General features: G+C 53.7%; 2 protein-coding genes across 9 annotated transcripts in view; one reads left to right on the top strand and one right to left on the bottom strand.

Annotated features, from left to right (window-relative positions):
* NUMA1 (nuclear mitotic apparatus protein 1) overlaps positions 1-6,012 on the top strand; it is a 60,132-nt gene extending 54,120 nt beyond the window's left edge. Inside the window, exons 20-26 of one of the 2 annotated variants that reach the window (XM_044668100.1) lie at positions 1,036-1,285; positions 2,264-2,516; positions 3,538-3,674; positions 4,101-4,298; positions 4,466-4,582; positions 4,699-4,893; positions 5,139-6,012. In XM_044668100.1, the coding sequence (XP_044524035.1) occupies positions 1,036-1,285; positions 2,264-2,516; positions 3,538-3,674; positions 4,101-4,298; positions 4,466-4,582; positions 4,699-4,893; positions 5,139-5,150 (1,162 nt within the window). In that variant the 3' untranslated portion in view covers positions 5,151-6,012. Of the gene's footprint in view, positions 1-1,035; positions 1,286-2,260; positions 2,517-3,537; positions 3,675-4,100; positions 4,299-4,465; positions 4,583-4,698; positions 4,894-5,138 lie in introns of both variants that reach the window. The other variant, XM_044668101.1, reaches the window with a different exon arrangement.
* Positions 6,013-6,549: 537 nt separating this feature from the next.
* Positions 6,550-11,223, bottom strand: LOC123238769 (interleukin 18 binding protein). Of its 7 annotated transcripts, XM_044665978.1 has the most exons (8): positions 10,919-11,223; positions 10,696-10,751; positions 9,073-10,052; positions 8,884-8,964; positions 8,636-8,701; positions 7,168-7,291; positions 6,920-7,073; positions 6,550-6,746 (listed from the first exon to the last, which is right to left on the bottom strand). In XM_044665978.1, exons 3-8 carry the CDS (start codon positions 9,098-9,100, stop codon positions 6,624-6,626), a joined length of 576 nt encoding a protein of 191 aa, XP_044521913.1. In that variant the 5' UTR covers positions 9,101-10,052; positions 10,696-10,751; positions 10,919-11,223; the 3' UTR covers positions 6,550-6,623. The 7 variants fall into 7 exon arrangements, with proteins under 7 accessions (XP_044521913.1, XP_044521914.1, XP_044521912.1 ...); XM_044665979.1 differs by lacking the exon at positions 10,696-10,751; XM_044665977.1 differs by lacking the exon at positions 10,919-11,223 and having other exon boundaries at positions 10,696-10,891.
* Positions 11,224-13,027: the final 1,804 nt, after the last annotated feature.

The following is a 13,027-nucleotide window of genomic DNA, read 5'->3' as shown; positions in this document are numbered from 1 at the left end:
AAGTGTTTTGCAGCTGATAACATATGCAACTTTTCCAACTTTTGTAGGCTGCAGTGTTCCTTAAAGAAAAGGACAAATGTAGGTTTTATTGTTTACTATCTTTATCTAAAGTTCTTGATCTGAGTTTTCTTGTTATTTGACATTGTCTTTAAAGAGCTGTCAGAATGATGTATAGCGTTCTTTTGGATTGGCTTTCTTCATTCTCTGTCATTTCATAGACGTCTCCTTGTGATTATTTGAATTCATACACATCATTCCTTATAACCACATACATTCACACAGCATAATAGGTTAAGTTATTCTTCCAGTAGTTAAATATGCAGTTTCTAACTTTTTATGTTGTTATAAGTAATTCTATAAATATTTGGGTAAATCTAAAAATTTTTTTAAAAAAGCATTTAAAGTTGGATCTTAAATGGATCGGTAGAATTTCAATAGGGAGAGATGCCACAGATGAGAAAGTCATTCCAGGAACAAGATAGTTTGCGAGCAAAGGGGGCATTTATTAGGAATGTAAATAATTATCCAGGCTGGCAGTTGTATAGGATGATCCTATGAAATATTTTTTTTTTTAACCCTTAACTTCTGTGTATTAGCTCATAGGTGGAAGAGTGGTAAGGGTGGGGAATGGGGGTCAAGTGACTTGCCCAGGATCACACAGCTGGGAAGTGTCTGAGGCCGGATTTGAACCAACTAGGACCTCCCGTCTCTAGGCCTGGTTCTCAATCCACTGAGCTGCCCCGATCCTATGGAATATTGACAAGTAGGGTGTTCACTGGAGAAAGGTTTTCCAAGTTGCAATAATGTTTACAGAGACAAGAGCCTTGCTTTGAAGAAAAGAGTAGGCCCCTACCCTAAAGGCACTTGTCCTGTCATTTTTAGATGAGTTTTTATAGATTTGAAACAGAGAACAGAATGTAATTCTAGTTCATTTACCACAAAAGATAACACAGTCTTACTAACTGCCCAAATTGGCAGAGTTGTGCTGCTGATCTTCAAGGCTCTAACACAAATGTGATTTTTCCCCCCCCATAGAAAATCATCTCGAACCCAGCCTGATGGCACCAGCCTCCCTGGGGAGCCAGCTTCACCCATCTCTCAGCGACTGCCTCCTAAGGTGGAGTCCCTGGAGAGCCTGTACTTCACCCCAATACCTGCCCGAGGACAGGCCCCCTTAGAAAGCAGCCTGGACTCGCTGGGTGACATTGTATTGGATTCTGGTCCCAAGACCCGATCAGCTCGAAGGCGGACCACACAGATCATTGACATCACAATGCTGTCCAGGGTGAGAGTAATGTGGGGGACAAAGGAAAAAGGGGATGATTTAAGACCTAGGAGACTAAATTCAGGTGCATCAGGTGGGTATTCAGTTCTATTGGCATGTAAATTCCTTAAGATCCAACAAGATATTTGCATGGTACCATACCCAGCACCTAGTAGGTACTATCCAAATGCATCCTTCTTTCTTTCCCTCCCTTCCTTCCTCTCACTTCTGTCTTTATATCCCAAGCTCCTGGCCTACAGCACAAGAGCCTTGTGTCTCCTCGACAGCAGAACTCATTTCTTATCCCCATTTGGTACATTATGAAAATGAGCATAGGGATGGACAAACCTCAAGGCTCCAGACATTCCCCCAACTGTACTTATTTCATTCAGCCTCTAATGAAAGAGGACAAAGAGAAATGGGAGGACTGAAAGATTCCAGCTCCTTTTAGAATCTCTTTTTTGGCAGAGATGTCCTTCCTCTTCCAAAGTAGGTTGCTGCACTTGACAGTGGTCTGACCTTGTGTGTCCTAAGCCCTTGTCCCTATATTTTTACAGCATCTGGTATGACTCTTAAAGGCCTCGTCTCTGGCTCAGATCGGGGGCAAAACTCTCTGAGAACAAAACTTTAAAATCAGAAGTTAGCTTCTGACCTCGGGTAGCTTAATTTTAGGCACATTTAGGGCTAGTAGAAGGAGAATGGAATTGAGAATCAGGAGACTTGAACTAGAATATCATTTCTTTTGAACCTATGAACCTGTGATGTTATAACTGTAAAGGGTTCTACAGATGTGAAGGATTATTCTCATCAGCAGATGTTCAAGGCCTGGCAAAGACAAGAACTTTTACAAAAGGAAGCATAAGGGCCAGGTGAGAGGGTCCCACAGGAAGTAGGATCTGGGCCTGGTTCAGGGTAAGGTGCTGTGAAACAATCTCTATAGAGAATCAGGCCACGATAACAGCTCCCCCAACTGTGATTCACCATCCTGTCTTTCAGAAGCTGGACACAGATGAACCTGACAGCTCAAATTCATCCTTCTACAGCACACAGTCAGCCCCGGTCCCACAGCGGGGCCTCCGTTCTGCATCCTCGGCTCAGTCCCTGGCTAACTGCCCCTCCCGGGAGTCCCGGACCAGGCTGAGCTCCCTGGAGGATGGGAACTCAGCCTTGCTCAGCCTTCCTGGCTACAAGCCCACCACACGCAGCTCGGCCCGGCACTCTCAGGCTAGAGCATCTAGTGGGGCCCCTTCAGGTGAGAGTCCTCAAGGTGATGGATGGGGGATGCAGGGAGACCGGGCACACAGACCAAATTAGGCTCCTGCCAGTGCCACCATTGGGAATGCTTTGGAATATCTTTAGTCCTGAACTGTCTCATTTTACTACTCCTTGACATATTCCCATCAGACTCCTGGCCAACCCCTGGCTCAGGGACTGCAAACTACATTTAAAACAGATCAACAGGATTCATAATTGGGATGCTAAAAAAAAAAAATCACACTGCTACCTGGTATTCCAAAATATATGTCCCATGGGCCATTTGCTGTCCATGGGATCAGTGGATCCTGGAATCCAGGGATCCCTTTAGGCCAATTGTCTCATTTTACAGATGAGCAAACTGAGGCACAGAAAAATGAACTGACTAGCCTCAAGTAGCCCAGGGACAGGGTTCCTATAGAACCCAAACTTCTTAAAAGAGAGTTCTTTTTTTTTTTTTTCCCCTTTGCATTCTCCTGACCTGTCCCAGTGCCTACATAGTAGGCGCTTCATAAATATTGATGGTCAGCATGTAGCACAGACACATGTTGAGGTCTCCTACCTCCAAATCTAGTCTGCTTCCACTGCGAACTATCTTTAGTTCCCTGCCATTAGCTTTGGTGATCAGAAGCAGACTTGAAAGGCCAGCAGAATTCTGGTCAAGCTACCTATTCCTTTGTATGGCCCCAAATAGGTCTTCTAGACTCAGGAAGGATAATCATTGATTACTTTTAGTAATTTGCCCCAGAGCCTCAAGTTTGAGGCATTTGCCTTTCAGTCTTGCCACTCTCCAGGTGAATGGAAGACACTGAGGGCTGCTCTTTTCTCTTGTCCTCCGTTCAAGGAAAGAGGCAGTTGTTGAATGTTTGAGGGAAGGGCTTTGGGAGAGGAGTCCCCAACCATCTCTGGGGCTAACTGATTTAGGGCTCCCCAAGGAAGCAGGAAGTTCACTGCAGAAAAGCCCTCTCGTCTTCCTGCCCTGGTCTCCTTCCCTTCCCTCACCCTCCTGTCCATCACAGGCCGGAGCAGCTTCTATACAGGCACCTGCCAGGACGAGCCAGAGCAACTGGATGACTGGAACCGGATTGCAGAACTTCAGCAGCGTAACCGCGTCTGCCTCCCACACCTGAAGACCTCCTACCCCTTGGAGGCCAGGGTGAGGCTAGCACTGAGGAGCAGGGCCCCAGCTCCCTCCTCTTTTCCCTGTTCTCCCTCCTGGGCTGTGGGAATCGTAGGGCCCCATCTCTCTCTTCCCTCTCCTCCCCTGTGCCCAGAGGGGCTTCTGCCCAGGCAGGACATTTTCTCCCTTGGCTTGCTCTCAGCATCCATCCCCCTCTTTTCTAGCAGGTAGAAATTTCCATAGCAGAAACCAGTCATATTTGCTCTTTGGTCATGGGCTTCTCTAGCCAGTTTTCTAGCCTATTGGTCATTTCAGTCAGGAGAGGAGGCCTCAGGACTATGGGAAACTTTTCAGTTCCTGGGGTCAGGTGCTGCATCACTGCTGTGCTCCCCCCAGCTAGGTGCTATACGAACTACTGGTTGGTCTCATCCCCACCTTCTCTCTGCCTCATGCTTCCCTCAGCCTTCCATGAGCCTGGCCACCATCACAGACGAGGAGATGAAGACAGGAGACCCCCAGGAGACCCTTCGCCGAGCCAGCATGCAGCCAGCCCAGATCCATGAGTTCAGTGGCGCCCATCGCCTTCCCTCGAGCATCACCACCCGGCAGCACCGGAAGCGTGTCTCCTCCGAGCCAGACCAAGGCCTCGGCACCCCTGAGGTAGTTCCCCCAACCTCCTCCCCACCCCACCCCCAATCCTGTGTGGGCCTTCTTGGGGGCGGTGTTTGGGAGCACACCAAGGAGGCTGTAGATTCAATTCGGGGCCTAGGCAAGCCGTGGGGGATCCTTCCAGACCCACCCTGTCTCACGCTCTCTTCTCTCTGCAGGCCAAGAAGCCAACCAGCTGTTTCCCTCGTCCCCTCACCCCCCGGGACAGACACGAAGGCCGGAAGATGAGTGCTGCCGAGGGCCAGAAGAAGGGGGCCCCTGCCACTGGCAAGCAGGTGAGGGGGACCCTGAGCAGGACAGGAGGTCGGGCTCCTCTAGGGTGAGGTACAGAGCCGGGACTCGGGCACCTTCCTGCCCCACACATAGGCCATTGTCTCCTCTCACTCCTCAGACCAACAGGCGCCAGTCATTAGCCTTCAACATTCTGAACACACCCAAGAGACTGGGGAACAGCCTGCTCCGGGGGGCCACCAGGAAAGCCTCGGCTAAGACCTCCCCCCTCCCCCGAAGTGGGACCCGCCGCTCTCCCCGCATTGCCACTACCACCACCGCCACCGGCAGCACCTCTCCCCGGGCCAGGGGCAAGGTAGGGAGCTGTAAAGGGGCTCTCTAGGCACAGCTATATCTCCTGCCCCAGAGACTCTTCCAGAGCAAGGATCCACGTCTGCTGTATGGCCTGCTAGGCTCCACAGACCCTGTGCACAGAGCACTGACCTGGGGCCCACCCTGGGAGAGAGAAGTCCGAGGGTCAAGGCTGGGGAGTGGGGCATTGGGCTGGGCTCCCGTCCTTGCACATCACACATCACCCACCCGCCTGTCTCTCTCTTTCAGGCAAAGCACTGAGGGATCGGGGTCCGAGAGCATCTTCTGCCCGTATCTTCCACGGCCGCCCCATCCCCTGTAGGGGCCCGCGTGCTGGGCCTCGGCCCACTGTTCTCCAGTGCCTTCTCTCAGCGCCCAGGGTAGGGAGACTCCTCATCTCCCAGAGACACTGAGGCCCGCCTCCCACTCCCCCTGCCTGGAGTCCCCACATAGCACACCTTCCCAGGGAGGCGAGTGGGGAGCCGGGTCACCCTGTCCCCCCCTTAACCTTGAAGCACAGTAACCCCTTTAGCTCTCCAGCAGAGAACAAAACCCCCGTGCCACTGAGAACTTAACGGGGCCAGGCCTGAGGGACCACGTCCAGCCTCCTCCTGCCCTCAACCTCTGGGAAGCTCAGCGGCCTGGGCTCTTGTGCCTCCCTCTAGCCCCATCCCTAAGGGATGGCTCCTGCTCCCATGGCTGTGGCTTCTCCCAGGCCCAACCTTGGAGGAGCCAAGTTTCCAAAATTAGTTGAGAAGAGCTTGGGCTCTTCTGCCTTTCTCCCCAAAAGTGGCCCTCCGCCTCTCCACCGTCCTCCCCTTCCTCTAGTGACAAGCTTCAGCAGCTCCCGACGCCTCTAAGCCTCTCTCCTGCCTGCCCGACTGTTGGGACCTGTTGTTAAGGGGAACCTGGGGAAAGACACTAGCCAGCTGGGTCCAGGGATTCAGGGAGCAGTCAGACACGCACCCTGGCACTCCCCTTTGGATGCCAACCACTTCATCGCACCTTTGAGCCTCTGGAGAGACAAGGAGTAGGGAGGGAATAGTGGGAATGGGAGGGTCAGGACTCATCTGTTGGAATTTTTCTAAATGTTATTTCTTGTAAATAAAGTCTTATTTTTCTCCCTGAGGGCTGGGCTGACTTTGAGGGAGGAGAGGGCTGTTGGGGGGGGGGCAGTTAGTCCCCCTTTTCCCCTGTACTCGCCAAACTCCCCAAGCCTTGCGTCCCTCTTTGGTGTTGGCTGAAGTTGGTGGAGGCCCCCAGATGACCCTTCCAGTGAGTTGTGGGAAAGGACCTCCAGCTTTGGGGTGTCCCGCCTTTCTCTGCCTAGTGTCTTCTCAGCCTGGCCCAAGTGCCTGCTCAGGCCCTTCTGGGGGGATTTAGGGGGACCAGTCCCCCACCCTTTCTAGGTGCCTGTGCTCTCTCAGCCCCCCCCCCCCCAAGAACTGTTTTTCTCTGGCTTTTAAAGGGTTTTGTAGAAAAGTGCAGAAATAGATTTCCCAGGGTTCCATCATGACTGCCCTCTCCCCAATCAGGGTGACTTTGGAGAAGTCACTGCTCTCTGCATCAGTTTGGACTAGAGAACCTCCTCAGGAGCAGCACTGGGTGCTGTCTGCCGTCAGTGGTTTCCCCTGATCCAAGGATGAGACCCAGACAAGGCTTGGGATAACACTTTATTGGAGGGGCTCCTGCTCCCCTGCTTGCTGTCTTGCCCAGTCAGGCTTGGTCTGCCATCTAGGGAGAGGTGTGGCTGGCTTCTTCCCAGGGCTCTGAGGTAGTGGGAGATGGGGCCGCACTGGGGTTCCCCGGCTGGTGACTGACAGGCAGAGTTTGGGATGTTCTTGGCCCGAACTCCTGCTGGGGAGGAGATGGACAGATCGGTGATGGTGGGGTTCCTCTGGGGAAACTACAGGAATTGTGGGTGCAGACAAAACTGGGGGGCTCTTCTGGAGCAGGACTTGTTCTTTGGTCTATCTCACCCCCATCCTTAAATGCACCTACCCCCTAGTGGGCACCTGCCCAGCCCTCACCTGGAACAGGAGCTGGGCCAGGAGCATGTGGTGCTGAGTGAGCTGGCCCGGGTCCACCAGGACACAGGAGAAGTTGGTGGCTATGAGCGAGGGGCTGGACTCCTCTAGCACTAGGTCTCGATGGAGCCAGGTCACATGGCTCTGAGGCTGCCTCCTGGGGGTGGGGGGTAGGGTGGGGAGCAGGTTGGGGGTGGGCAGGCACCCAGCCTTCCAGCCCTCCCTTCCCCCCAGACCCTCTGCCCTGTTACCAAGTCGTGCCCTCCAGTAGGGCTCCAGGCAGGTCTTCTATGAAGGAACCGTTGCCCAGCCAGTACATGATGCTGGAGTGGGGAAATGGGCTGCAGCCGGTGCAGGTCAGGGTCAGGGGCCCATCTGAGAGGGGGCAACAAAGGGTTTTCAGCCTAGGGCTGGCCCTGGCTTCTTTAGTATCAGCTACAGGTGGGGAAACTGAGGCCCAGAGAGGGACGGGCCCTACCAGGAGGAGAGACGTGAGGCTTCCTGGTTCCCATCTCCCACTCTTTAAAATCCTTTCTCTTGTGGAATCAATCCTGTGTATAGGTGCCCAGACACGAGCTGGAGGGGCTAGACAATGGGGTGAAGTGACTTGCCCAGGGTCACCCGGCTAGGAAGTGCCCCAGGCCAGATTCCATTCACTTATAAAATTCTTGGTTTCTGATGGGTGAAACCTCTCAGCCGAGGCCAGCAACAAAGGGCCCCATTTCCAAATTGCTCAGCTCCAGCCCTAGGGACCACCTCCTCCACCAGGTCCTCGTATTGGGCCAAAGAGGCACAATGCTGGGCTTGGGCCCCATAGCCCGGGGCCTCAAGGGTAACGGGAAGCGCGATGCCTGCGCCCCCCTCTCGAGGACTAATTTAGGCAAACTGCAGACACGCATCGGGAGCTCATGCTCCCCTGGGGATCGTGTTTCTCCCGTCCCCTCCACTGCCTTTTCTCCGAGGCTGTCTTCTCCAAGTTTATCACGGCTTCGTCCCGGGGAGGAGGCCACGTGGGGAGCCAGTCCCACCGTCCTCCCTTTCCTTATCTGGGACCACATCGGGATGTCCCGCCGGTTTCGTGCTGGGGTCCGAATGCCGCCTCTCCCCATTGCTTCCCCTGGAGCCGCCAGCCTTCGTCCAGTGCCGCTAGCTGTACCTTTGGCTTCCTCTCGGACCCCACCTTCACAAAGGGCCACCCCCTCACAGGCGATGGTGGAAGCCCAAGCCCTTGGCTCTGCCCCGCATCCTCCTCCCGCCTAGGTCTCCTGGCGGGCCTGGAGGACAGTGGTATGTTTTAGCCCCGCCCCATTCCTTGGCCCAGTGACGGTTCCACGCCCGCCTCGCAGTGAGCGCCTCCTCCACCAGAGCTCTCAGAACTCGGGCGAGTGGGCGAGTGGCTGAATGCAGGCTGCCTGTGGTGGCTCCCGAGTAAGACCAAATAACACTTGTTCTTAGGAGAGCTGCTCTGGAAAGGCCTTTAAAGATCATCTCATCCGGGCCTTAATTTTACAGATAGGGAAATGAGGCTCGGGGGCACGTGACCTGCCCTGGGGTAGCGATGGCGACAGCCACGGTTAGAACTTCGCTTCCCTCCCGCCTCAAGTCTTCGAAACCAAGAGATGTTACTTCTCGGACGGTGCCCTCGATCCAGCCATCCCCACCCCTGCCCTTATCTAGGACTGCACCTCCGTCCCTGAGCTCCCACGCCCCCCCGTTTACCCTTTGAGATCCCAGACTCGGTCCTCTTCAACGTCACCTGCAAGCCCGGCTCTGGGCAGGCCTGATCTGTGGACAAAAGAATGGGTGATGGTCGCTGTGCCCTGGGGCGCGGAGCTCGGCCTCCCGTCATGCCCAAGTAAAGAAACCCCGCTCCCACCCCTGCCCCGCCCCCACCCTCCCCGGGAGGACGCGGAAGGCTCGTAGTGAATGGGAGCCCCTGTCTCTGGCCGAGGTATCCCTCTCTTTACCTGCATCCCTGGCCAGAGGCGAGCTCAGGACCAGCGAGAGCAGCCCTGAGAAGAGGAGCGAGGCAGCCCGGACCTTGAGGCCTAGAGGAGAGAGCGGAGAGGGTGACCCAGGCTGCCTCATAAGGGCTCGGACGGGGAGTCTTAGCCCCGGGCTCCGGCCCCCCTCCCCCCTTTCTCATCCACCCCCACCTCCTGCCCGGGGCTTCCTCCAGGCCATGGCGTGGGTCTGGCTCTCTCTGGACGTATCTGGGCCCGCCCAGGACGGCGTTTCTTTTTATAGTTCCTCCCTCCCACGCCTGCTTCCAGACTTCCCCAGCGGTGGGGAGCGGGAGGGGCAGAGACGCGGGTCAAACCTGTGACCACCAGGGAGAGCCCCGAATGCGAAGCATGCTTGCGTGCTAGGGGAGGGGAGGAGAGGCCTCCACACAGGCAGGGCAGAGGCTCCCTTTTTACAGAGAAGGAAAAGGGGATGAGAGCGCCAGGAACTTGCCCCGGATCAGTCACCTGGCCACAGGGACCTGCCGCCCTGGCTGGGCCCCTTCCTCTCCCTCTAAGACTCATTTTCCTCCCGTGTAAAATGAGGCACTTCTGCCTCATTTTAGGTCTAGGCTTATGGTCCTGTGATCTCTCTTCCTGACTCAGATGCTTTTCATAACGTGGCTTCTTACATTAGAATATCTGTGGAGAAGCCATGATTAGGAAACCAAGAAGCTCCGGGATTCCGTGTCCCACCGGGGATTTCTGGAGATTATTGTGGACCCCCCTCCCTCTCTAAGAACTCTGGGAATCCTTGGACACTCCCTGGCCTCCCGGCTGTAACAATTAGCCCAGCTTCCTCCCCTCCCCCCACAACTGCTCTCCCTCCCGGCTTCCTAGAAGACGTCAGTTTTCCAATGATCATCCCCCAGCGGCGCCCCTGTGGCTAACGGAAACAGCTTCCTTCGGGGCAACCGAGGCTCTCCCAAGGCTGGCTGGAGAGTTGGGACTTCCTCCAAGGGGCCTGATGACGGGAACAGCCCCGTGTCACCGGGCAGCAGCGCATGAGCCATCCGAGGGCCTCAGGGGACTTCCGAGAAGTGAGGCAGCGCCCTGGTGGTGGGTAGGAGACCAGGCGCCATCATCCAGGAGCTTTGGGCAGGAAGGAGCAGAGGAGGACCAGATTTGAACATCTGTGGAAAAGCCAGGATTGGAAACCCCAAAGCTCAGGGATTTTGCGTCCCAACGGAGCACTTCCCATGACTTTGCTCACTGGAGGAAAATCTCCCTTTTTAAAGCATTGGCAATAAATGTACTAAAGCTCGTTTTTATTCACCATGTATGTCTTTCTTACCTTCTGTCTTAGTATTCATTCTAAGGAGAGCCAGGCCATGGGGGACCTGCCCAGGAAGTGTCTGAGGCCAGACGGGAACCCTCCTAGGACCTCCTGGCTCCGGGTCTGGCGCCCGGGCTCCCCGTGCCCTATTCACCATCGGGATCACCTTCGGATCTGATTCCTTAAAGGTCTCAGTGATCCACGATTCTCAGATTGGTCTTTCCCACGTGGGTCCAAGCCGCAATGCCCCCCACCCCGTCCCCTTCAGGAAGAGCCTGGCCACTTAATAACCGAGAGCCTTTGGGCGCAGCTATCCCGTGGCCTTTCCGTAGAGACGGAAGGACTCTTCCCATTTCCTTCCTGTGGGCCACATTTGAGCTCCCCGCAGTGGGGATCTGTCCCTGCCAAGATGAGCCCAGTGCTTGATTGGCTTCTGCTTCTGCTTCTTTTTAAATTTAACATTTGATTTCCCCAATGACTTTGGATCATTTTTTACATACTTTTTCTGAAATAACCTCCAAATCGTCTCTCTCCCTCCTTGAGACGGGCCGCTCATCTGTTGTGATTGTGATGGAAGTGCGGAGCTGGTTAATTCATGAAGAAAGGAAAACCCGTTCCCTTCTGCCTTAGCATCAATGGGGGTGGAGCGACTTGCTCAGTCTCCTAGCTAGGAAGCTATTTGAACCCAGGACTCTAGACCCGGCTCTCCATCCGCCGACCTACCTAGCTGCTCCTCTGTATGATTCTGCAAAACGTTGGAGAGAGCACTGGGATCAAACCCAACTCTACAAAAAAGGCGAAGAAGAGCGTCTTTCCATCTGCATCCGCCCTCGCTTCTCTGCTGTCCCGAGTCCTTCAGAATGTCTCAGATCGCTGGCGTGCTCAGAAGAGCTGCTTAGGGCCGCCCTTGCCATTGCCGTTCAGGGTACGATGCTGGAGCTGCGGGATGGGCACTGCCAGCGACGGAGGCTACCTCGGGCCTGGGAGAGCTCCTGGGAGGCTTCAAGTCCTTCCTCTGACCCAGGGAAAGTCGCTTCACCTCTTCCTGCCCGGGGGACAAAAGGGAGAAGGGCCGGGATGGCGGCCCTTCTGGGGGGGGGGGGGAGGGCGCGACCAAAATAAAATAGCCACAGCGATGGGTTCTCGTTTTACGTTTAAGGGATTTGTCCATGCACGCTTATGAGTGTGGGGTTGTAAACACTTCTTTTGTGGTAGAGGAAATAAATAGCTGTCCTGTTGACCTGATACCTCTTAAATCTCTTTTGGGGACACTGTGGTAGGAGTGAGTCCCTGAACCCAGGACGTAATCACAGATAAGGAGAGAGCGGACTAAGTAAGGGCAGCTCGTTGGTACAGTGGCTAGTACATTCAACCCAAACTCAGAAAGCTTAATCTTCCGGAGTTCAAATCTGGCCTTGGACACACAATAGCTGTGTGACCCTGGGCAAGTCACCTAACTCTTTTGCCTCAGTTTCCTCCTCTGTATAAAAGGAGCTGGAGAAGGACCCTACTGTAGTATCTTTGCCAAGAAATCCCCAAATGAAGAGTTGGACAACAACTTGAGACCTGGAGTCAGGGAGACCTGAGTTCAAACTCCACCTCAGACATTTACTAGCTGTGTGACCCTGGGCAAGTTACTTAACTCTGTCTACTTCAGCTTCTTTATCTGTTAAATGAGCTGGAGAAGGAAATGGCAAACCAGTCCAATATTATCTTTGCCAAAATTAAAATGAGTCAGATATGAGCAACTACCACCAACCAAGTGACGCAAAGAGCAACAGATAGGAAGTGTTAGTGTTTGAACACTTTGGATCATTACATTTATTTAGCACCTGTTATGAGGCAGGCACTGTGCTAAGCCCTAGAGATGCAAGGCAACTCTGCCACCCCTTTCAGGAGTAAGAAAATCTCTCCAATGGAATTAAAGAAGCCCTTTACTTCCTTGGCCCATGGAAAAGGACCTAATCCCTCAGTCACCTTTAAAAATGGCTAATTCTGCAGTCAACAAAGCCAAGAGTAGTTCTGTGGAATCTGATCCCTATTCCTGTTTCAGAGGGTGGTGTGAGAGGAGGCCCTAGAGCAGAGGTCGGCAACCTTTTTGGCCGTGAGAGCCATAAACGCCACATTTTTTAAAATGTAATTTCGTGAGAGCCGTACAGTGCACACAGTGCCACTCCTGTAACAGCGCCTGAAAAAAATTGACTTTATGGCTCCTGCAGAAAGAGCCATACGTTGCCGACCGCTGGTCTAGGATTTCACCTAGCCATTGGCTCATTGGCTCATTGGTCCATTGGCCATGGCAGTAGAACTCCTTCCTGAGGGGGAGATAAAGCATCTCTGCAGAGAGCAGAGTCCTCCCCACTCAGAAAGAGACACAGTCCACACTCAAAGGGAGTTAAGTCACCCGAGGCAGGAAGCAGCTTCAAGGAATGAGTCCTCTCAGTAAAGAAGAGATCCATCTTCAGGCTCAGGAGGGCAATGACCCAAGCCATTGGCAGTGGAGCTCCAGGGGAGCCCAGCTCATTGACCTGCCTAGCAGAAACTCCTCAGCCAGAAGAACGCGGCAGGAGGCTTCCACAAGAGGAAGTACTACAGACCAGAGAGATGGGTTGTCTTGGCCAACCATGTTCCCGGTACGTGGATTATTTAAGGCTGAGCTGAGCTCATTCTTCCTAGAAATGGCTGGATGAGTTTGTAGGAAAGTTACACACACACCCCCAGCAGACTTACGGAGGAAATGTTTTTAGAGCTGTTATTTTTACTGTGCCATTTTAGTAAATGCTGTTTCTTTGAGTTAATTGTCTACTGGCTAACAAAATGAGTATGACAGTT

This window comes from Gracilinanus agilis, chromosome 3, assembly GCF_016433145.1.
Source record: "Gracilinanus agilis isolate LMUSP501 chromosome 3, AgileGrace, whole genome shotgun sequence".
NCBI lineage: Eukaryota > Metazoa > Chordata > Mammalia > Didelphimorphia > Didelphidae > Gracilinanus > Gracilinanus agilis.
This window is presented reverse-complemented; position numbering and strand designations above follow the sequence as displayed.